The sequence below is a fragment of the Schistocerca americana genome, chromosome 1, assembly GCF_021461395.2.
Source record: "Schistocerca americana isolate TAMUIC-IGC-003095 chromosome 1, iqSchAmer2.1, whole genome shotgun sequence".
In the NCBI taxonomy this organism is placed as follows: Eukaryota; Metazoa; Arthropoda; class Insecta; order Orthoptera; family Acrididae; genus Schistocerca; species Schistocerca americana.
In genome coordinates this window covers 416,236,391-416,261,130 of record NC_060119.1, presented here as the reverse complement: position 1 = coordinate 416,261,130, position 24,740 = coordinate 416,236,391, and the positions used below count along the sequence as shown (strand labels likewise).

Below are 24,740 nucleotides of genomic sequence, written 5' to 3'. Positions count from 1 at the left end.
ACGCCGTTTTGGTTGATGTTACAAGGCCAGATCAGTCAATCATCCGGACTGTTACCCCTGCAACTACTAAAAAGGCTGCTGTCCCCCTCCAGGAACCACATATTTGTCTGTTCTTTCAACAGATACCTCTCCACTATGGTTGCACCTACAGCACGTTTATCTGTATCGCTGAGGCACGCTAGCCTCTCCACCAGCGGGAAGATCCAAGGTTTATGGGGGGCGGGAATACTATTGTAAGAGCACAAAACTGATGGTGAAAGTAACCAATTAGCGGTATTTAAACGACTGTAACACTCTGGGCCTGCAACTATGAAAAGTAGGACTCCCATTAAGCAAGACGTTGTCATCATGAGACTTTCCCCAAAAACCACAGAAAATGGGCAGGCGCTGTTTACAGGTGTTGTGCTGATTGAAATCTGAAGGACGTCACCAACTTCCCGAGGACCTGAGACATTTGAGCAGAGCAGCTTAAACGCCCTCCTTCAAACCCACATCTGGTCATCCAGATTTAGGACTTCCGCGAGTTGCCTAAATCACTTCAGGCAAATGCTGGGATAGTTCCTTTGAAAAGGGAACCGCCGATTTCCTTCCATTCTTGACATAACAGTTCTTGTGCTCCATCTCTATTGATCTCGATGTCGACGAGACGTTGAACCCAATTTTCCTTCCATTTAAATCCCTACCTGTTACCAACAAACGGATCTCCTGTTAAACTGCAGCGTTCTGGGAGACTCAGAAAGGCAAAGAAAGTACGCCACCTCTGCAGTCTAATCACTACAGACAAAAGACTCTGCATTAGCATCTGAAGAGAGCATTGCATCGAGCACAAGGATGCGATTTTATATGGAGGGCGATTAAGAAGGAAGGGGTGGGCAGGATGTGGTTTAAGCCGCTCTGAACATTCCCTATAACGCCACAGGTACAAGAGATCCGCAGATAAAAGCATCAGGCAGGCAATCAACAGCTATGTGACACAATGCCAGCTCTCCTGGAGATCGACAAGTCATAGTACACCAGCTGCCTACACCTTCATGCAGGATGGAACCTCCCATCGACGGCAAGATCATTAGGTCGTCTTGGTTAAGGATTAGGAAGGAAACTGGCGATGTCCGTTTGCAAAGGAATCATTCGACTTAAGCAGTGCGGAAAACCTTAATCCAAATGAGTGGAATCTGATACGCTGTCCTCATGAATACCAACGCAGTGATCTACGCATGAGCCATCTCACTTAGTATCATGGGCTCCTCAGGCCACTTGGGGTGTTTGCTAATCTAACATGCGTCATTTGCACTTCATACATTGTTGAAGCGTTTCAAATCTGTGTTGTGTCCTCCGGCACTGGGTAGAAATCTAGCAGATGAATAAGGCCACTCTTCAAGAGCTCAACTTTGTACAGAAACATAGGTTCCGAATAGAACTGGGGAGAAAAGAAATTTGTGGCACGGTTGATATGAGACTTTTTGAGACATCAGTGGATCATCAATTTAGTACTGGATGGAAGTCTGAGAGGTAAAATTCGTAGAGGGGGACCAGACCAGAACGTGAATACAGTAAGCAGATTCTGAAGGATGTAGATTGCAGTAGTTATTTGGAGATGAAGAGGCCTGCACGGGATAGAGTAGCATGGAGAGCTGCAACAAGGCAGTCTTCAGAGTGAAGACCATAACAACACCCAGACAAGCTTGCGTTTATGATTGCTGCTTGGCGTATAGGTCAAATTCATCATTTATTTCTTGCTTGCCAGTAAATGATCAGGACTGTAATGCAGTGACAAACCATCATTATGAAACTACTGGCGGAAGTAGAGCTGTGAACACGAGCCCTGAGTCGTGCTTGGATAGCTCAGACGGTAGAGCACTTGCCTGCGAAAGGCAAAGGTCCCGAGTTCGAGTCTCGGTCCGGCACACAGTTTTGACTTGCCAGGATGTTTCATATCAGCGCACACTCGACTGCAGAGTGAAAATTTTATTCTGGAAACCATCATTACGACAGATATCTTGTGTGATATCAAAGAGACTATCAAAGCAGATTTCTCGGGTGTTTTAAGCAATCCGCTGTTATGAATGGGTTATTTAACATCTGGGGCGCCAGCAAATTACGAGGAGTTGGCCAGCACATATCCTACTAGTTGTGGAAGAAATGTTTGTCACCACAATTCGAGAGATGGGCATTTTGTCGTAATCTTTGGAAAGAAAGAGTCCACTGTTTTAAGTATCCACCACTTGGACGTCTCACGTGACTGTCAGATCGAATGCATTTGTGGTCAGTGTGAAAACCTCACACAATAACTCTTTCTGAAGTACCGAACGAGGCAGGGCAGTGATTAACACACTCGACTTGCATTCGAGAGGATGATGGTTCACACCTGCCGTCCTTATTTAGGTTTTCCGTGATTTCCCCAAATAGCTCCAGGCAATTGCAGGGATGGTTCCATTGAAAGGATGCGGCTGATTTCCTTCGCCATCCTTCACACAATCCGAGCTTGTGCTCAGTCTCTAATGACCTCGATATCAACGGGACGTTAAATTCAATGCTCCTTTCTTTCCTTTCTGAAGCATGGTGAGCAGCCGCTACTGAATGTATGGTGAGCAGCCGCTACTGAATGTATCGTTCATACGGCACAACACCCCACACTCTAGTTTATTTAAAGATTATTTGGAGGCGAGTTCAGGGCTCCGAGTAAGTCTGACGACTTTTTGTTTGAGCACGCTGCAGTGGTTTCAGTTCGTAGACAGGAGTGGAAAAAATTGTAAGATAAACGTCTAACGCTAAACAGTGCCCACAATGTTGGAAGAACTTATTCTAAAACATTTTCAGCATTTACCATTGGAGGATTAAAAGTAATGGGCTTTGTCCGACTGAAGTAAAAGAGCCCGAGACCGTGACAATAGCTTTGTGGAATTTCGTTATCGTCTCAACACAGTCAGGTAAACAGTGTTCTCCAGGCATGGTCCACCTCCACACACGCCCATCTCGGTGCTACACCACGTAATGTGCCTCATCACATCATGACACATTCCTTGATTGTTCTGCTGGGCAGTGTTAGTGTTAATGTACCACTCTAAGCGGCAATGTGCTTTCATCTTAGAGCTGAGTACTTTCTAAGCGTTAGTGCTATGGTACTTCTACTACCTGAAGTGAAACTAATACCACCTGGAACAGATAACAAGGATGTCTGATGATTGGGTCATATGGTACTCTTAAGAGAGCTGAGGTTCCCTAACAGTGCGTGAATTTTAAAGTGATACGGCCACAAGATCCTGAACCACAGAGCTGTAAAGAAGGGAGGCATCTAAGAGCCCAGAAGGACGTGTGGACTCACGAGTTGACGTCCTCGAGCTTCTTGAGTAGTCGCTCGTTCTCGCGGCAGACGACCTCCTGGTCGCGCAGCAGCAGCTCGCGCGTGCTGAACAGCTCGAGGTTCTCCCTGCGCAGCGCCGCGTTCTCGGCCACGTAGTGCCTCGCCAGCTCCACCAGCTCCTCGCGCTCCATGCCCGCCAGCGCGGACGCGTCCGGCGCCGGCGACCGCGGGTCCACCGAACCTGCGACACACGCAACACGCAACACACAACTCACACTCTTCCGCCCCGGCCGGGAACTCGAGCTGGCAGCGTGGATCTACTTGTGCAGCTTGGCAACAACTTCACAGACATGATAGTGAGCAAAAGACGCAGATATGGAGCTATTTCCAGAGCTAGCCAACCGTAACAAGCTAACGTTAGTAGAGTGTGGACACTATAATGTGTAGGGATGGGCTAACCAGGGATGTACAGACTTGCTACTACCATAGACTGCAAACCACTCACTGTGACTACATAACAGCTGCAAAGCGGGAATAATTGTCTACCATATAACTAGCTGCAACCCATTATGTTTAATATCTGCCACACAAAGTGACTGGCCCTGTGCCTTGCTGATACTCATAGTGAACGCAAGCCACATGGGAAACTGGAATTGCTATAAACTGAAGGACGTATTTGAGCCACTGGGTGTCATCGGAAATGCGCCATCTGTAGTTACATTTTGTGATTAGTATCTCTTGTGTTTTTGGAGAATTCGTCTTCTTTATTTCAGCTTAGGTTTCACTACTTCAAGTAGGGCTGTGTTTGAGCACGACTCGAACTGCTCGAACAGTTTACATCACAATTTGGGAAATTTTGGGTTGTGTTTGATTTTTTAACAGCTCACAATCTAGTGACTTTTGTTGGTACTATATCTACAACCTGTTTCAGCATTTGTATGGCACTGTGGATATTAATAATAAAAGTAACTATGAACATGGACTAAAATATCTTCTGGGGTACATGTCATATGTAAAACGACAACTAACCAATAAATAAGAGTTTGCACTCATATTTCTGTCAAATTCTTGAGATTTTGCTTGTGCCACGATCTAGTGACGTCTGACAGTACTATCTACAAGACGGGTATTACCATTGTAATTTATTCTTGCGATAGGAATTCAGTTTACATCGATATATTCTGTTTCTTAGGCATTTAATTTTACATTAATTTTACAACAAAATAGTCTACAGTAACTTAATTTACATTTGTTCTTCTTTTGGCTTTAAATATTGTAGTAATGAGGCAAGTGTGAAAATATTATAAGTGCGATATTGAGAACTGTAACAAACTGCCATGTACTTCAGTACGAGGTCTCGTTTTAGAACACAAATTACAACCGCTTTGTTATGCTCACAGGTGTCTCAACTACATTTTCAGTCTTTCGATAGAGACGTAATTCAACCTATCGCTGACAGCAGAAGTGGGGAAATAGCCACTGCTACTTCAGACCCCCATTTTATAAAGAAAGGTTACTTTCTAAATTTATGAATGGGCTTATGTGAGATTGATTATTGGAGGTGTGAAACCTCTCCCATTCAAATGGTTTCACTGTCGGAAATATTAGCAGTTACATATTGTGAATAATGCTACTAGTAATCATTAATAGCAGTAAAGTTTAGTAATCCTCGTGGGAACAGTATAGCCATTGTCACTTCGGCCTCGCGACATCGGCCTCTCTTTGACATCAACATTGCTCGAGATTACATATGCCAAAGTCTTATTGAAGTGTCCTGTGAGGCCATTCGTTCGTGGAAGTAGGGAGTTATCATTCTGTGGCTGGCTTTGCAACGCGATATTCTCATACTAGTCCTGACTGGAAAACCTTTCCACGATCGTAGATCATCAGACGGGTGTTCCGTGCTTCAAAACGATGTAACCTACAAGAAACTTTGTAATTTCCAGAGCTCCGGCAGTGAGAACAGCTTTGGTGACAGACGTAGCAGGTGAGTTAGTCAATGTAGATTATTATCCATTTACTGCTGTTTGTCGACTTCGAGAACCTACCAAAGAGGCCTTTTCCAATCCGGTGGAAAGGCGCTGCTGCAGATGGAATTGGTGTCAGATACCTTACAGGCTAATTTCGGCATGTGATTCCGATGCTGGCATTCCTTACTGTGGCTCACATAGTGTCTAATGGCTCAGTAGAGATATGACCAATGGTAATGTACCTGATTTTGTCTAGAGTCTTCAGGAATTCCGGGTGACCAGTTGTTGGAGCATCAAGGAATTAACTGAGGATTGTCCCTTGGATCATAGGTCCTCTAAGACAATGCTCCGTTTATTAAATTGAATTCTCCTATGGCCAGTATCTCCTAATTCAACAATTATATTGTATTCAGCAGTTCCGCAGCAATGCCATTTAATGCAACCATGACTGAGATTTCATCTATGCTGTTGTGTTCTGCCAAACGATTCCTGTTGATGGCCAATACAACTGCAAGGCACTATACCTCAGTTGTAGAGTACTTCACCTCAGACTTAAACCTTACATTGGAAGCACAAGCTGTCATCTTTTCAACATCTTCCTGAATTTGTGCGAGACCGCTATTGTCTGCAGAAGATATTAGCGCCTCCTTAAGGACAAGGAAAGACCTTTTCTGCAACTTTTTCCAAGAAACTTTGGCGTCTCTCTGTAGTGGTTCTTGCAGGGGTCGTGTCTTGGTACAGAAGTACTTTACGAATCGCATCGCGATTGTGTCGAGAAGTCGGAAAATCTCTGACTGCTCTTATTTTCTCTGGATCGCGACGGACTCCATAGCGATTAATTAGGTGGCCCAAGATATTTATTTCTTGGGCGACGAAGAGGAAACTTTTTGGATTCAGGTACAGACCTGTCATCCGAAAACGCTTCAGCACGGCTGTCAGGCAGCTTGGATGATCTTCAAATATCTACGAAAAAACGACAGTGTCATCTAGATAGTACAGACACTTCGGCCGTTTAAGGTGTCGAAGCAGTTTGTCTATCATATACTCGAAGATGGCTGGTGTGTTACACAGTCCAGAGGTCATAATCTTGAACTTATAGAGTCCACCTGGCGTTATCAAGGCAGCCTCTCCGCCGTCAGTCTCAATTTACCAGTAGCCTGTCTTCAAGTCTGTGGTTGAGAAATTCTTTACTCCTCTCAATAGTCTAGACTATCATCAATGCACGACAGTCAATGTAAATTTTTTTGCGTGAGATTTTTCGGTCGTCGGTAGTCGACGCAGAAACACCATGCCGCCCTCCCGAATTATGTGTCGTATAGATGGCGACGCACGATACAACAGCTGCCTAATTGCAGGATGATTCCCAGCGTTGATATAATGTTTTACCGTGGGCTGCTTGGTTTATCTTTTCTCCGCAGCAAAATTGAAAGCACCTGAATATTGGTGCAGGACACTCGCCGACGAGTGTTCGGCAACTATAACGTCGCAAGACTTCAATCATCCCAATAGTCCTATTCACACCAGTCAACCGCAGGCAACTCGCCGACGTTGTTCCCAGTCAGACCAGGCCTGTGTAGTAACTTCCTCCACTGCGTTTTCTGAAGTAGTAGCGGAGCACGGTTCTTAGTTGATGGCACTGAAGTGCCCTTCCTGGACTAGTTCGGCTCTTGCTACGGCGTACTGTTAGCGATGAGTTGTGATTTCTCCTGACAACTGGTGATCCAGTGTTATCCTTGACCACCTACAATGCTTAAGATCATCGCTGGTATGCAGATTTCCTTTGCGAGCATGAGTAGTTTTCTTTTTATTATTATTATTATTATTATTATTATTATTATTATTATTATTATTATTATTATTATTTTCCAATCGACAAAAGCTTTTCAGTTTAACTGAGCTTCTAGACTGACGACCGTGAACTCATCTCGTTGTTAACAATGGTATAACAACGCTTTCTACGGTAAACAACCGACAAGAGCAATCTTTGTTACGCTTGGTTGTAAGAATAGGTTCGCCAATATGGGGCACTAATCTTCCACAAACTATGGCTGCCTGTGATGCCTGCAACAAGGCCCATCCGAGAATAACATTAATAGTAATTCTCGCAATACGTGTTCCTGTTGACTGGACGTATTTTCCATCTCGACCATCAGCACAATCGCCGTCGTATTAGGGAATATAGTCTTCTTAACTGGTGACGATAAGCATTCGGCATTATAGAAAAATAATCCATTAAGTCAGTTAGCGCCTGGACAGGTAGGCCGACGATGATGACGTCGATAAGATTTCCTGACTGTTGGTAACTGTCGTCCATGGAGGATGTCCATCTGTGGCGGCCCCTCTTCCATAGATAGTCGCCCCATTCAGTTTTACAGAAACCGGCGGCTACGTCAGTGGCTGGTACCAATGTAGAGCGACGAGGAACGGCTGTGGCGTGTTGGGGAATTATGTCGTCCAAGATAGGCGATGGGTTTCGTCACATAGTTCATCTATAATCGCTTGCAGTTAACTGGCGTGAATAGGACTATTGGGATGATTGAAGTCTTGCGGCGTTATAGTTGTTGAACACTCGTCTTCTTTCTCTGCAACAGCGAACAACGTGTCCAAGGTGTCCACGGTGGAAACATATCGGCGTGTTTTCCTCCGTCCTCCAAATGCCTGTTCTCCTGTGGGGCGTTATACTAGACGGAGGAGTTGGTTGTACTTGCATTGGTCGGATGCTGGGTTGTCGTTTGATGGCTGCGGCGTATAATTGAGAGTTGGCCGACTCCAGTTTTCGTGGCGCGTTCAACTAGTGGCGGAGATTGGTGCTAAAGATCGATACACGTCTTATTCAACTCTTTTAATTAATTGCTGACGTATTGGGTATACATCGATGGCTGCTAAATCTTCTGAAATCAATCCGACGTTTCTGGCTGCAATACACTGCTGTATCTCTTCCCTTACTATATTGTGTATAGGAGGGGCGAGTCGTGGTGGTCTTCTAGAACTACCATAGGGACCACATTCGGTATTTGGTAGTACCTCTTCGTAATTTACCAGAAGAGCTTGGTACATGTCCTCTGCGACTTCATTATCAAGTGTGAGACATTGGCGGCTTCTGTCGTATTCGGATTTACGATGCGGCATAAGACCAAAACGTTGTGCGTTCACGACTACATCATTTCCCCACGACCTTGGCCCTTTTATTCGATTGTTCTTCCGCTAGTGGACTAGCTGCTGTTTGTCGCCAAACGTTTCCATCAGTTCGGATCGGAATTTCTCTCAGCTATAGAGCTTCTCCTCATTGTTCTGGAACCACTGCTGGGCTGTGCCGTCGAAGTAAAAGCACTCATTTGCCAAACCCCTCATGTCGTCCAAGCTGCTATATTTGGTGCCACGGTCGAATCCTTTCAGCCATTTCATCAAGTCCTGAAGAGCGTCTCTGGAAAACACTGATGGATGCCTGACGCACAGCTGTCGTATAATGTTGTTTCGGAATCCACCGACTTTCTGAATATACGATTTACTACTTGTATTCTGATTCATGTCCGTATAGGGGACGTCCTTTACGTTGTCTAATCGGAGCGACGGTGAAGTAGATGATTTGAAAAATTGTGAATAAGAAATATTTGTTTTGACCAGCGACGTCGACCTCTACTCTTCATTGCATGCAGCCCAATACCTATGCAATAGCCCACTTCAGATCGATCGTTGTCCGTGCTTCCCAATTTGGACACTCCTCTGGTCTTGGGAATACATTTCCTGTTCTAATGTTTATTTATTGCTTTGAGGTAAAACTGTATTCACACTTTTCATTTGTTACAACTCAATGGAAAAAATTAAAAATGTTCTGAAGCTGTCAATTACTTCCGTTTTTTTGGCCATCATTTCTGTGAGTGTTTGAATAATGTGTCATAGCTTTCCTTCGTCACACAGTGTCAGAAGTTCCCAAATGAACGACACTGTTGTGACAGACAGCGTGACTATCAACCCACAAAAGTTTCCTCACGACAGGGTTTTCAAGAAGATATGAGGCACATGTTCTACACTAGTAAAAATTACTTTACTATTGCAGTCGCCTGCGTCTCTGCAGATGTTTCAAAATTTTGCAATGTACTTATTATTATTGTTATTATTGTGTAACTGCAACAATAAAATATGCAATGAAATTGCTGTACTTATGAGTAAACTTTCTCGTCCTCGTACTTTGTCCTATTGACTGGTGGTGTTTTAGGAACTGCTGCCAACCTCACAGGAGGTGCAATTCGTTTACCGATGCGTAAAAATTTAATGCTAGTAAGTAAACTAACCATCGATCAGTCAACATTCACCGAACGACTAAGAAAAAATAAATAAAAATATGTTACTCTACTAGTGAATTCTGGGAAATGTTAAAAGATACGATCACAGCTTTATAGTGCAGTGTTTACCTTCGTAGACTAAAAGACTTATCATTCTTTACTCCATCTGTAACCCAAATTTAAACAGTCTCGTTAATAAAGCAATTATCAAAAGGGTTTGTCTGGTTCAACAAGTTCTAATAAAAGGAAGGGGCCCTGACGATACAGACTCGTTTCTGCAACGAACTCATTACTGAAATCATAGGCTATGAAAGAAAGCAATGAGTTAGACTCGCTGACACTCGTCTGTTTGCTCTTGATATCTGAGGAAGTCGTTAGTCAGAGTGCAGTAATTTGTTCTAAGAACTGTGTATCGATCTTTCCTGGCCGCGCGAGGGAGAAGTCGTGTTGAGATTGCTCTGTGCGATAACACCCACTTCTTAAAGACTAGAGACAGATAACAACTACATGCTGCCAACAAAGATTGGTAAATGAACGGGAGGTCATACTTCCGTACAAACAGGCAATGTATCTTGAATATTCCCTTATACCACCTAGTGTATGAGTACAGTGTTTTCTAGAAGTCAAGTAAAAGCTATGAGCTGAATCTCAGCCAAAACAGAGCCACACATGAAATCGTACAGGGTGGCAGCCAGTCAAGGACTATTTTAGGGAACCGATTTAAAAAATTTATTTCAAAGGTCCAGTCAAATCTTTACAAGTTTTCTCACAGACCAACTTGCGCTGTGCGTACGTGTCACAAGTTGCCTGTCTTTCAGAACTGAGGCAGTCTTGTCCAGTTAAAGCTGCTGACAAGAGACTGCTGAAACTGCTAGCGAATTCAAGCCATTGGTTTTAGCCAATAACGTGCGTGGGATACAGGTCACGTGTGTGAACGCTGGAGCGTTCCGCAGTGCAGAGTACAGCTGCCTCTCTCTCTTGTGATCCAGACCTCGAGCAGAAAAGACGTCTTCCTCAGGAGGCAGAGCCTCTGGTTCTGCGTTTCACAACCGACCACCAACGTAAGTTAGCATGAACCGCCTCCCATTCCGTTGCCCATTTCAATTAGTCGTTCGACCTCCAAGACTGGCCTAAACCTGGTAACTTCTAACCCGAGGAGCTCCCCTTGTATACCGAACACTGAAATACATTCTCTTTATTTACGTAATTTCCTGTTGTGTCATTTAACGGCAGCACGTTAGACCGCCTGCACATCGTCGCTATAAGCCGGATGCAATGACCTTTTTCCCGCTTCCCTGCCCTTTTAAAAAATAGAATAAATACAATATCAATGCAAAGTTTGAGGTAAGTATTTTGTATTTCTTATGAGAACATGTTTCAAATGCAGAAAATGGATGTAGCATTTTGGTGTGTCAGGAGAAACGCCAATACCGAGTGATTACACTGAACATACTGCATCATATCATTCCCAGTCCATTGAATGGTTCTTTTTGGTCACTGTAGACTGAAGCTAGCCGGCCGGTGTGGCCGTGCGGTTCTAGGCGCTTCAGTCGGGAACCGCGTGACCGCTACGGTCGCAGGTTCGACTCCTGCCTCGGGCATGGATGTGTGTGATGTCCTTAGGTTAGGTAGGTTTAATTAGTTCTGGCGACTGATGACCTCAGAAGTTAAGTAGCATAGTGCTCAGAACCATTTAGACTGAAGCCCCAGTTTCTGGTATCTGGAGGAAGGGGGCTGACTTTGTCAGTCCTGGAGAGGACGGATTGGACTTCCTGTTATCCGTCGAAAGCGGTTTGTGCTGGAGCCAAATTTGTTGGCATAGCGGTTGATAATTTTTCATGACTACAGATATTATCCAGCACTTACTGGAAATAAACTTTTAAAAGCTCAGACTAGAAGCCATTCTTTGAAGGACAGTAAAATTATTATTAGAAGCAGGAAGTGGCCAATGGAAAATCCTTTTTGTAACACTGATCGCCTGACGTTTCAACAGTGTCGCGTACATTGAATGAGTGACCCTTTGTTCTACATCTACATCCATACTCCGCAAACCACCTGACGGTGTGTGGTGGAGGGTACCTTGAGTACCTCTATCGGTTCTCCTTTCTATTCCAGTCTCGTATTGTTCGTGGAAAGAAGGATTGTCGGTATGCCTCTGTGTGGGCTGTAATCTCTTTGACTGTATCCTCATGGTCTCTTCGTGAGATATACGTAGGAGGGAGCAATATACTGCTTGACTCCTCAGTGAAGATATGTTCTCGAAACTTCAACAAAAGCCCGTACCGAGTTACTGAGCGTCTCTCCTGCAGAGTCTTCCACTGGAGTTTATCTATCATCTCCGTAACGCTTTCGCGATTACTAAATGATCCTGTAACGAAGCGTGCTGCTCTCCGTTGGATCTTCTCTATCTCTTCTATCAACCCTGTCTGGTACCGATCTCACACTGCTGAGCAGTATTCAAGCAGTGGGCGAACAAGTGTACTGTAACCTACTTCCTTTGTTTTCGGATTGCATTTCCTTAGGATTCTTCCAATGAATCTCAGTCTGGCATCTGCTTTACCGACGATCAACTTTATATGATCATTCCTTCACGCACTCTGTGTAAAATCTATCTGGTATCCCATCAGGTCCAGCTGCCTTTCCTCTTTTGAGCGATTTTAATTGTATGTCTATCCCTCTGTCGTCTATTTCGATATCTACCATTTTGTCATCTGTGCGACAATCTAGAGAAGGAACTACAGTGCAGTCTTCCTCTGTGAAACAGCTTTGGAAAAAGACATTTAGTATTTCGGCCTTTAGTCTGTCATCCTCTGTTTCAGTACCATTTTGGTCACAGAGTGTCTGAACATTTTGTTTTGACCCACCTACCGCTTTGACATAAGACCAAAATTTCTTAGGATTTTCTGCCAAGTCAGTACATAGAACTTTACTTTCAAATTCATTGAACGCCTCTCGCATATCCCTCCTCACACTACATTTCGCTTCGTGTAATTTTTGTTTGTCTGCAAGGGTTTGGCTATATTTGTGTTTGCTGTGAAGTTCCCTTTGCTTCCGCAGCAGTTTTCTAACTCGGTTGTTGTACCATCTCTTACGGTGTTGCTTGGCACATACTCATCTAATGCATATTGTACGATGGTTTTGAACTTTTTCCACTGATCCTCAACACCATCTGTACTTGAGACAAAACTTTTGTGTTGAGCCGCCAAGTACCCTGAAATCTGCTTTTTGTCACTTTTGCTAAACAGAAAAATTGCGCTGGAGCCAAATTCTCTGGCTGCTCAGAGCAGTGTTTCTTGAAGGATGTCATCTTCCTGTGTGGGCTGTTGTTTTATTTGGAAATGAACACTTTATTTCAGCTAATATGGCCCCAATGGGCACTATGAAGTTACCTGGCGGTAAAAATATACCAAAGTTAACAGCAGCTTGAAAAAGAAACATCAAACAAAAATGGAAAACTACGAAAATTTACATACAAGTTAGACGGCTCAGTTATTTGTTTGAAATACTATTTGTGATCAAACGAGAGGCGGATCCGCCAGTATAAGAAGGAGGTTGGGAGGGGGGGGGGGGGGGAAGTACTGTGTGTCAGTAGGAAAGCAGTAACAGCAGAGTGGATCAATCAGGAGACCACAGTGATCATTCGATGTCATCTCTGTGACAGATGCACCAGGGATGGATAGCATGAGCACATAGCAACTGTTCAGAGCAGTGACATCCAGGATCTATGTATCAGTTAAATTCATCTGTACTGACTTAATTATGCATGTTGTTTGCTGTAGAATGGGACAGTTCCTCTTCGGTTTCTACTGCGGTTTCATACACCAAAGCTGTTAAGTAACGCCGGCCTTTGTGACCGAGCGGTTCTAGGCGCTACAGTCTGGAACTGCGCTGCTGCTACGATCGCAGGTTCGAATCCTGCCTCGGGCATGGATGTGTGTGATGTCCTTAGGTTAGTTAGGTTTAAGTAGTTCTAAGTTCTAGGGGACTGATTACCTCAGATGTTAAGTCCCATAGTGCTCAGAGCTATTTTGTTAATTAACACTGTAGTAAAAGCATCCATAGGAGTAAGATGTGGCGATGGGACTGGGCAAGGGACAGGACCTCCTCTTCCAATCCAACAGTGACGGTACGTATCCCGCAGGTGCTCACGGATGTGGGGAGGGGATGGTGGACAGTCGCCTTGAAACTACACCTTCTAGCGAACAAGAGGTACAGCTTACAGCAACTGTGGCAGCACATCTCGAGCGAGTTGCAGGTAACGTGCACCATTCAAACAGGGTTGCAGCAAGTAGTGTCCTGTTAGAAAATCTTAACAAGGATTCTTTGTTTCATGATATGCCTTTGATGTTAACTGTTTAACGCACACAGTCTATTAAGTAAGATTGTGCTCGGGTTAATCAGTAGAAAAATGCGTTCGACAAGAAACTACGTTTAGTCACCAGCAGCGTCGATAACTGCTTGGCATCCCAGAGGCATGCTCGAGTTTTCCTCAGTAGAAAAATGCGTTCGACAAGAAACTACGTTTAGTCACCAGCAGCGTCGATAATTGCTTGGCATCCCAGAGGCATGCTCGAGTTTTCCGCGGATTCACGTGGAAGAGACCTCCAAATGCGTCGAATCTGCGTTAGAAGCTGTTTCACAGCGAAGATATTTATACCCTTTACGAATATGCTGATGGATATGATCGTCTTCACTTCACTATTGCGGCCATCTATTTGGCCACCATCTTCAGGTGCGATCGCTGAGTATACAATCACGCTGGAACTGAATGAACGTCAGAAACGGCGTCTCCTTCACAAAACTTTACACACATTCGGAATCACGCGGCTCTCTTCTTAATCCTGTCGTGATACTCCTTGCGAGATGTGTCCCATATATGAGGAAACTTTTTCATTCGTTCAGTGAATAGTTGCACCTGTAAAGCGGCTGCATCCGTCGCAATCTGACGGCAGCCGTTGCTGGGTTTGCGAACGCATATGCACTCCCCCATTCACTTATAACTGCTGCCGCTTTCTGGCTATCAGCGGTATCAGGCTTGTCCCTATGAGGCTGAATTAGTGAGGCTGAACTAATGAGGTGGTGTGAGAGTATCGGCTGGAGCTGCTGACCTGCGAGCGTGGCGGCGACGCTGGCGGCGGCTGCCGTGGAGCCGGCGGCGGAGGCGGCGGCGGCGGCGGCGTGCAGGTGCAGCGCGTGCTGCAGGTGCTCGTTCTCCTCCTGCAGCGACGCCACCTCCCGCTTCAGGCTCAGGATCAGCGCCTCGCGAGGGTCCTGCAACGTGACGTCACACACACTCTCTCTGTATCTCTCTCCGTCATTTATTAAACTGCTGGCAATTAAAATTACAGTTACTGGACCTCATTACGTTTAAAGCAGTGATTCCCAAAGTGGTCTATATCAAACCTCAGGGATAGATTCAAATCTACAAGGGTTCACGTCAGAGGACAAAAATAAAATGAATAAATAAGTTGTAGGTGAATTAGTGAAAATCTGGGTCCATGGGAGAGGACCTCATTTAAGCAGATCGAGCAAAACTCTCAGTTCCTATCATAGAGTTGAAGCTTGCTTCTGTATACCCCACTGTTTGCCTCGTCCACTAAGAGAGATGGTGGAGTAACTCTTCTGCTCTCAACATTCACTGGCATCATTAATGATGAACTTCCAGCACTGTAAATGTACAGTGCACTCTTTTCAACATCTTCGGAAATGCCATTTTCGGCTTTGTTATGTTGATCTGAAACTGTGTCTTGGCCCGAATCTAGTCATCGAATGAATAAAAATTAAAATATTTGCAGCTTGGATGGAGTGGAAAGAGTGTCTGGCGCATCAAGCGATGTATTAATTTGCTACATAGCATATACGGCACAAAACTACTTCGCAATGGTTATATACGCAAGGTTGTGAATTATATCTCAGAGGTTAGCAGTGGTAGGACACAAAAAATGAGCGGGCTGAAGTCTGTCGGCTTCTACGGACTTTTCCCGATGCAGAACTAGCGTGCCCTCGTTCATCTTTTTGTGAGCAGACTATACTTAGGTACCATACAAGCTAAAGTGAGTGAATGTCATGTTGATTAGCAGTTTCTTTAACCACGTTAGTGGTATCTTTTCTATCTTTTACTACGTGGAAAGGGGTTTCAGCGCGGTTATCAATCTTATTATACGAGGGCAGTTCAATAAGTAATGCAACACATTTTTTGTCTGAAAAAGGGGTTGTTTTATTCAGCACTGAAATACACCAGTTTATTCCCCAATCTTTTAGCTACACAACACTATTTTTCAACGTAATCTCCATTCAATGCTACGGCCTTACGCCACCTGGAAAGGAGGGCCTGTATGCCTGCACGGTACCATTCCACTGGTCCATGTCGGAGCCAACGTCGTACTGCATCAATAACTTCTTCATCATCCGCGTAGTGCCTCCCACGGATTGCGTCCTTCATTGGGCCAAACATATGGAAATCCGACGGTGCGAGATCGGGGCTGTAGGGTGCATGAGGAAGAACAGTCCACTGAAGTTTTGTGAGCTCCTCTCGGGTGCGAAGACTTGTGTGAGGTCTTGCGTTGTCGTGAAGAAGGAGAAGTTCGTTCAGATTTTTGTGCCTACGAACACGCTGAAGTCGTTTCTTCAATTTCTGAAGAGTAGCACAATGCACTTCAGAGTTGATCGTTTGACCATGGGGAAGGACATCGAACAGAATAACCCCTTCAGCGTCCCAGAAGACTGTAACCATGACTTTACCGGCTGAGGGTATGGCTTTAAACTTTTTCTTGGTAGGGGAGTGGGTGTGGCGCCACTCCATTGATTGCCGTTTTGTTTCAGGTTCGAAGTGATGAACCCATGTTTCATCGCCTGTAACAATCTTTGACAAGAAATTGTCACCCTCAGCCACATGACGAGCAAGTAATTCCGCACAGATGGTTCTCCTTTGCTCTTTATGGTGTTCGGTTAGACAACGAGGGACCCAGCGGGAACAAACCTTTGAATATCCCAACTGGTGAACAATTGTGACAGCACTACCAACAGAGATGTCAAGTTGAGCACTGAGTTGTTTGATGGTGATCCGTCGATCATCTCGAACGAGTGTGTTCGCACGCTCCGCCATTGCAGGAGTCACAGCTGTGCACGGCCGGCCCGCACGCGGGAGATCAGACAGTCTTGCTTGACCTTGCGGCGATGATGACACACGCTTTGCCCAACGACTCACCGTGCTTTTGTCCACTGCCAGATCACCGTAGACATTCTGCAAGCGCCTATGAATATCTGAGATGCCCTGGTTTTCCGCCAAAAGAAACTCGATCACTGCCCGTTGTTTGCAACGCACATCCGTTACAGACGCCATTTTAACAGCTCCGTACAGCGCTGCCACCTGTCGGAAGTCAATGAAACTATACGAGACGAAGCGGGAATGTTTGAAAATATTCCACAAGAAATTTCCGGTTTTTTCAACCAAAATTGGCCGAGAAAAAAAAAGTGTTGCATTACTTATTGAACTGCCCTCGTATATAAGTAACATACTGCAAATCCCTGACTGAGGAGATTGGCGGTTAAACCAAGTGCACTGAAGCCAAAAGTTAAAAATATGCTAATGAAGTATTAGGTTTTTCCCTGCCATTAAAAGCATTTATATATTAATTTTACTAGATTTGCATTTTATATCGTTCACAGTAATAAATGAACGAAACTTTACATGTTATTTGACGTTTTTCACTCTACACTTCTACAGTTAACCCTGTAGCACCGTATCATCTGTCAAAAACACATCTGAAGTTCATAACTTTGCAAAAATTCAACGTATGAACGACAGGCAGTCTACACAAAACAGTGTCTATGAGAAAAAGGTTTGGAGACCTCTGGTTTGAAGCATGCTGCTACCGCTGAGGAACAGCTCGCTGGTGTTGGTTGATAAATGATTGCAGCGAGAGATGGCGGAGAGGCAATTGTAGACGGATATGGGTCCACACGTTATTTTGAGCAATTAGCTACCGCGGTTAAAGTGTCAGATTCAGTTTCACCGTTCTTAAGGTAAAATGGGGTATGGGATGGTTTTCGTATCATCATTTGGCTGCGACGAAGAAAAGAAATCGTGTTTCTGGTCGTCAGTGAATTGAAGAGCTGTCAGAAGTACGTCGTCTTGGTCTATGATTTGCTACAATAAAATGGCGTAACATGGGAGGTCGACATAAACTGAGCATCAAGTAAACCAGTTCTTAGCAAATATCGCAATGGAACAATCCAACTGAGCTGTAGATAATGCTATCGAGTTTGATGGTCGCAGCGAGTGACACGTCATTTTGAATTCACCTTCAAGTGTGTCACCAACTTTTCCAATTGGTCCACTTCTGTAGGGTGGGCCAGAAGCCACGATCGGGAAATATACAACTAACATATACGCACATCAAAAAAAGATTTGCATCACGTCGGTTCCGAGAGTTTCGGAACCTGTACAGAAAATTGGAATAGAGATCAACATAAACGTCACTTCCGTCCTTTTTGTTGCTCATGAAAGCCACACATTAATTTTGTACCACCATACAGCGAGACCTTCGGAGGTGGTGGTCCAGATTGCTGTACACACCAGTAGCACGTCCTCTTTCATTGATGCTTGCCTGTATTCGTTCATGAAGGCACTGTTGCTCCAGATTGTCCCACTCCTCAACGGCGATTCGTCTTAGATCTCACAGAGTGGTTGGTGGGTCACTACGTCCATGAAGAGCCCTTTTCAAACTATCCCAGGCATGTTCGATAGACTTCATGTCTGGAGAAAATGCTGGCCCCTATAGTCGAGCGATGTCGTTATCCTGAAGGAAGTCATTCACAAGATGTGCACGATGGGAGCGCAAATTGTCGTCCATGAAGACGAATGCCTCGCCAATATGCTGCCGATATGGTTGCACTATCGGTCGGAGGATGGCATTCACGTATCGTTCAGCCATTACGGCTGCTTCTATGACCACCAGCGGTGTACGTCGGCCCCACATAATGTCATCCCAAAACAGCAGGGAACCTCCACCTTGCCGCACTCGCTGGTCAGTGTGTCTAAGGCGTTCAGCCTGACCGGGTTGTCTCCAAACATGTCTCCGACGATTGTCTGATGAAGGCATATGCGACACTCATCGGTGAAGAGAACGTGATGCCAATCCTGAGCGGCCGATTCGGCATGTTGTTGGGCCCATCTGTACCGCGCAGCATGGTGTCGTGGTTGCAAAGCTGGACCTCGCCATGGACGTCGGGAGTGAAGTTGCGCATCATGCAACCTATTGCGCACAGTTTGAATCGTGACACGACGTCGTATGGCCGCACGAAAAGCATTATTCAACATGGTGGCGTTGCTCCAAGAGTTCCTCCGAGCCATAATCCGTAGGTAGCGGTCATCCACTGCAGTAGTAGCCCTTGGGCGTCCTGAGGGAGGCATGTCATCGACAGTTCATGTCTTTCTCAATCTCCTCGATCGCTTTGGTTCATTCCGAGATGCCTGGACACTTCCCTTGTTGAGAGCCCTTCCTGGCCCAAAGTAACAATGCGGAGGCGATCGAATCGCGGTATTGCCCATCTAGGCGTGGTTGAACTACGGACAACACTAGCCGTGTACCTCGTTACTGGTGGAATGACTGGAACTGTTCAGCTGTCAGACTCCCTCCGTCTAATAGGTGATGCTCATGCATGGTTGTTTACATCTTTAGGCGGTTGTAGTGACATCTCTGAACAGTCAAAGGGACTGTGTCTGTGATACAATATCCACAGTCAACGTCGGTCTTCAAGAGTTGTTGGAACCGGGGTGATGCAAAACTTTTTCTGATGTGTGTAGTTTCAGGTGGTTCTGGCGAATACTACGGCCTGTGATCGTGTTCTGTTTCGTCACCAAGATGATACTGTTATAAATATGTATGCTATGAGTACTACTCGGAAAGTGAGATGCGATGGGTCACGAAACGGAAACCACTGTGAAAAACAAAAATATTTTATTTGCAACAGTTATCTACACCTTCCTGCTACTTCTTTACGTAGTCGGCGACTGCACTTGGATATTTGGGGTAGTGTTGTACCAACTTTCCAATATCCTAATCGTAGAAGGCAGCCGCCTGTGCTTTCCGCCAGTTCTCTGCGCTGATCTACAGCTCGTTGTCTGTGCCCAAAAAGCTGTTTTCATAGCCAGCGGTTAATGTGAGAAGAGATGAACATCAGGGGGGGAGGGGGGCAATTAAGGGCATTGACGGGCATACTAGAGCCATTGGCCAAAACATCTGTGCAAAACTTCATCGGATTTTCACCGTGTTTTCCATTTCGCGCACGAGGGGGCTTACTTCCCGAACAGTCGTCATACAGTGGCGGATACGAGTAGATTTACAACTGAAGAACATTTTTTTCTTAGCGTATGGCTGCACGTAAAGGAACGATCGGGTGAGACATATGATGAAATTAGGGAAAACTTTTTTAATCGCTTCGGGAAGAAACCCAAAAGGAGGCTAGTCTTCGAAAACTGGAAAGAAAAACCTTTTCAACTGGATCTGCGACAGAAGACTGCGGTGGAAGACTCAAGAAATATGACAACGATAATGAAGTCACGAACGCATAAATGCATCATTGCTTCGTTCATCCGAAAAATTGAAAAGGAAGCGATCGGTTGAGATGAACATTTCCAGGACCTCCGTAAATCTTTGTATGAAGAAAAGAAGGCTACCGTTCATTTCGACCCGGCAGCATCAATGAATTAAGTGATCATGTTATGAAGACGCTGCGTTATACGTACGAACAATTACTTGCATCTTTTCCAACTATAGCAGATTAACGGTAAGGTTATGATGACAGATGAATGTGCTGTGTATTACAGTTCCTGATCTCGAAAACTTTGTATCTTGGCGAAAGAAAATCCTGAGAATAATCACTCCCGGCATGCTGCGTCAGACAAGTAGAAGCACATGGCAGCGAATGCAACTGTGTGCCGAGAATGATTGGCAGCGCACAGAGAGAGTTTGAAGTATGCAAGAAGTGTGCAAGAACATTCGCTTCTGTGTTATTCCACTCTTTTTCTGTTAAATACAATATCTGCTAGAACTTTGGAGTCGTTCCATGTTCCTGTTCGTCTCTCATGCTCCTTCTTGTTTCGAGACAAAAAGATTAAGATCGTGACTTCTGGCCCACCCTGTACTTGTACCTTACGTAATCATAATCCGAAACTCCCACTTAAAAGTGCCACAGTAATCTAGCTGTGTGGTTGTTACGGTGTGTTGTTGTCTCCAGTCCGAAGACTGCTTCGATGCAGCTCTCCACGCTAATTTCTTCTTTTCCGAATAACTACAGTCACGTGCATTCATTTGGTGGTCTTCCTCTATAATTTTATCCCCCACATCTCCTTCCACTTCCGAACTAACTATTCTTTGATGTCTCAGCATGTGTTCTATCAACCGATGCCTTCTTTTTGTTAAATTGTGTCATAAATTTCTTTTCTCCCTGATTAGATTCAGTGCCTCTCCATTAGTTATCAGGTCCACCTATATGATCGTTAGCACGTTTCAAAAGCTTCTTGCGTATAGTATACAGTATTTATCGTCCAAGTTTCATCTCATTATAAGGCTACACTTCAGACAGATAATTTCAGAAATACTCCTAATACTTAAATTTATATTAGCCGATAAGAATTTATGTTCTTTACGAACGTTTATCTCGACTATTGCCAGTCTACATATTATGTCATCTCTACGTCGACCATCATCAAATTTTTGCCTCTCAAATAACAAAACTCGTCTACTACTTTTAGTGTGTCATTTCGTAATATAATTTCCTCAGTAGCACGTGATCTAGTTGGCCTATGTTCTATTACACTTTCATAAATTTATACGTTTACCTCATAACCTAATTCAAAGATCATATCCATATTGTTTAACAATCTTCCAAGTCATTTGCTCTTTCCGCCAGAATTACGACATCAACGGCATATCTTACTTTTTAATTTCTTCTTCCTGAGATTAAATTTTACAATTATCTTCCAAGTTTCCTTTACTGCTTGCTCAATGTACGAACTGAATAAAGTGGGAAGTAGGCTGCAACCTCTGTCCTACTTCCTTCTCAATTACTGCGTCCTTTCCATGGCCGGCCAATCTGTGAATAACAATCTGGTGGCTACATTCTCCCCCACTTCTCTCTCCCTGTCCAATTTGAAATGAGACTTTACAGGTACTGGTTCGCAGGGTTGGAGATGAGGCAGCACAGTGACATCAGGAGCGAACAAGAGATAAATTTACAGAAGAAATGTATACGCAATTGCGAATGCGATCAGACTTCAGCGGCACAACGTATTGGTGACACATGAAAACCCAGATTTTCCACTTTACGGGAGCGGTCGCCTTAACAATTTAACTATCCGAGAACACCTGCCGGACCGTGCCAAACCCCCATATATCACCGTGTGTTCATGTCCTACACTCGCACAGATTCTGCGCTTTCCGCACAGGGAGAGACTTATTTGTAATTTTCGCGTCCTGACTAGACATGTAATAATATTTTGCAGCGTGTGTTTTTCGTTGTACTATGTAGTGTCCTTCAAACATGCACGCATCCTCCGATAGCCGATGATGCTAAGGTGACCACGCGCGTAAAGCGGGAAATCCGGGTTCGAGTCCAGCTCTGGCACAAATTTTGATATGTCACCAATAAGTTGTGCAGCTGAAGCCTAATCGTATTCGCGGTTGCCATGCGTGCATGCCTGAAGGACATTGCATCACTGCGTAGTACAGCTAAAAAAACGGACACTGCTAAATATTAGATAACAATTTCGTGATATTCGGTGCGTACAGTCAGAGCCTACCGATATCCATGTGTCTTTGAAAGGGATATCACATATGTCATTCCAAGTGGCAGGTGGTGGCACGTAGCAGCAATAGTTCGCATAGTCCCCTCCCGCCCCCCCCCTCTCCCCATCGTCCGTCTCATGTTGTGTTGGCGTTTGCAAGGAGATTAAAAAATCTGTGGCGACACACAAAACAGGATAAATAAAAACATAGCAGAAGACTCACACATGAAGTGTAGGTGCCCATGATTGTTGTTGTGTCCTTGACCTTGTCATAAGTTCTACATTTCTACAACACTGATCTAGTTATAGCATCAGAATTGTAACAAAAGGCTAAATTAACGGCAAGAATAACAATATCGAATTTCCAAAAATCTTGACGTGTAAAAGCGACGATCTGTGTACAGCAGAGGTAACACCATTTCTTTATACCACTAGGTAAGGGAGCACACCGTGGTCATTGATGCATGGGTATATACTGGGTTGTAATTAAATTTTTATTGTTCAATGGGGTTCTTCCATTTTTCTAGACTAATGTCATTTATAATCATCATAAGGAATTTACACCTAATTGGCACGTCGTTTTATATAGACGTGCGCTGTGCATTAGCACTTCTTTTTTTGTACTCTCGTGTATGAAATACGTTCTTCTGTACATACACTACTGGCCATTAAAGTTGCTGCACCAATTAGAAATGCAGATGATAAACGGGTATTCATTGGACAAATATATTATACTAGAACTGACATGTGATTACATTTTCACGCAATTTGGCTGCATAGATCCTGAGAAATCAGTACCCAGAAACAACCACCTCTGACCGTAATAACGACCTTGATACGCCTGGGCATTGAGTCGAACAGAGCTTGGATGGCGTGTACAGGTACAGCTGCCCATGCAGATTCAACACGATACCACAGTTCATCAAGAGCAGTAACTGGCGTATTGTGACGAGCCAGTTGCTCGGCCACCATTGACCAGACGTTTTCAGTTGGTGAGAGATCTGGAAAATGTGCTGGCCAGGGCAGCAGTCGAACATTTTCTGTATCCAGAAAGGCCCGTACAGGACTTGCAACATGCGGTCGTGCATTATCCTGCTGAAATGTAGGGATCCGCAGGGATCGAATGAAGGGTAGAGTCACCGGTTGTAACACATCTGAAATGTAACGGCCACTGTTCAAAGTGCCGTCAATGCGAACAAGAGGTGACCGAGACGTGTAACCAATGGCACCCCATACCATCACGCCGGGTGATACGCCAGTATGGCGATGACGAATACACGCTTCCAATGCGCGTTCACCGCGATGTCGCTAAACACGGATGCGACCATCACGATGCTGTGAACAGAACCTGGATTCATCCGAAAAAATGACGTTTTGCCATTCGTGCACCCAGGTTCGTCGTTGAGTACACCATTGCAGGCGCTCCTGTCTGTGATGCAGCGTCAAGGGTAACCGCAGCCATGGTCTCCGAGCTGATAGTCCATGCTGTTGCAAACGTCGTCGAACTGTTCGTGCAGATGGTTGCTGTCTCGCAAACGTCCCCATCTGTTGACTCAGGGATCGAGACGTGGCTGCACGATCCGTTACAGCCATGCGGATAAGATGCCTGTCATCTCCACTACTAGTGATACCAGGCCGTTGGGATCCAGCACGGCGTTCCGTATTACCCTCCTGAACCCACCGATTCCATATTCTGCTAACAGTCATTGGATCTCGACCAACGCGAGCAGCAACGTCGCTATACGATAAACCGCAATCGCGATAGGCTACAATCTGACTTTTATCAAAGTCGGAAACGTGATGGTACGCATTTCTCTTTCTTACAAGAGGTATCACAACAACGTTTCACCAGGATACGCCGATGAACTGCTGTTTGTGTATGAGAAATCGGGTGGAAACTTTCCTCATGTCAGCACGTTGTAGGTGTCGCCACCGGCGCCAACCTTGTGTGAATGCTCTGGAAAGCTAATCATTTGCATATCACAGCATCTTCTTTCTGTCGGTAAAATTTCGCATCTGTAGCACGTCATCTTCTTGGTGTAGCAATTTTAATGGCCAGTAGTGTACATACATTAGTATGTATACATTGTTCATTGCATGTATCAGATGGCACTTCTGGGTTGTATGTCCGAATACCAGGTTGATAAACACTTTTGAAATGGAGCGCATGGTGAACAACAAGACGTACTTTATGAAAATTTTTACTTTCACCTGTAGTTTCGAGGATGTATAGAGACAAAAAGTTTATTTTATCTGTGATAATAGGGGACTTGAAAAAATACAGCCACTAGACAATTTTTTAAATTGCATTTGTGTCAACAAACGTGTCAGTTTTTCACTCAAACGTTGAAGGCTGAAAGCTCAAAACGCGACCTGGTATAGACAGCTCAGGCACT

General features: G+C 44.6%; 1 protein-coding gene across 1 annotated transcript in view; it reads right to left on the bottom strand.

Annotated features, from left to right (window-relative positions):
• Positions 1–24,740, bottom strand: part of LOC124555078 (kinesin-like protein KIF12) — a 653,823-nt gene that overhangs the window by 73,604 nt on the left and 555,479 nt on the right. The window contains exons 13-15 of the mRNA XM_047128907.1: positions 14,682–14,825; positions 8,444–8,453; positions 3,323–3,542 (exon numbers count right to left, since the gene is read on the bottom strand). Coding sequence (XP_046984863.1) covers positions 3,323–3,542; positions 8,444–8,453; positions 14,682–14,825 — 374 coding nt within the window. The remainder of the gene's footprint in view (positions 1–3,322; positions 3,543–8,443; positions 8,454–14,681; positions 14,826–24,740) is intronic.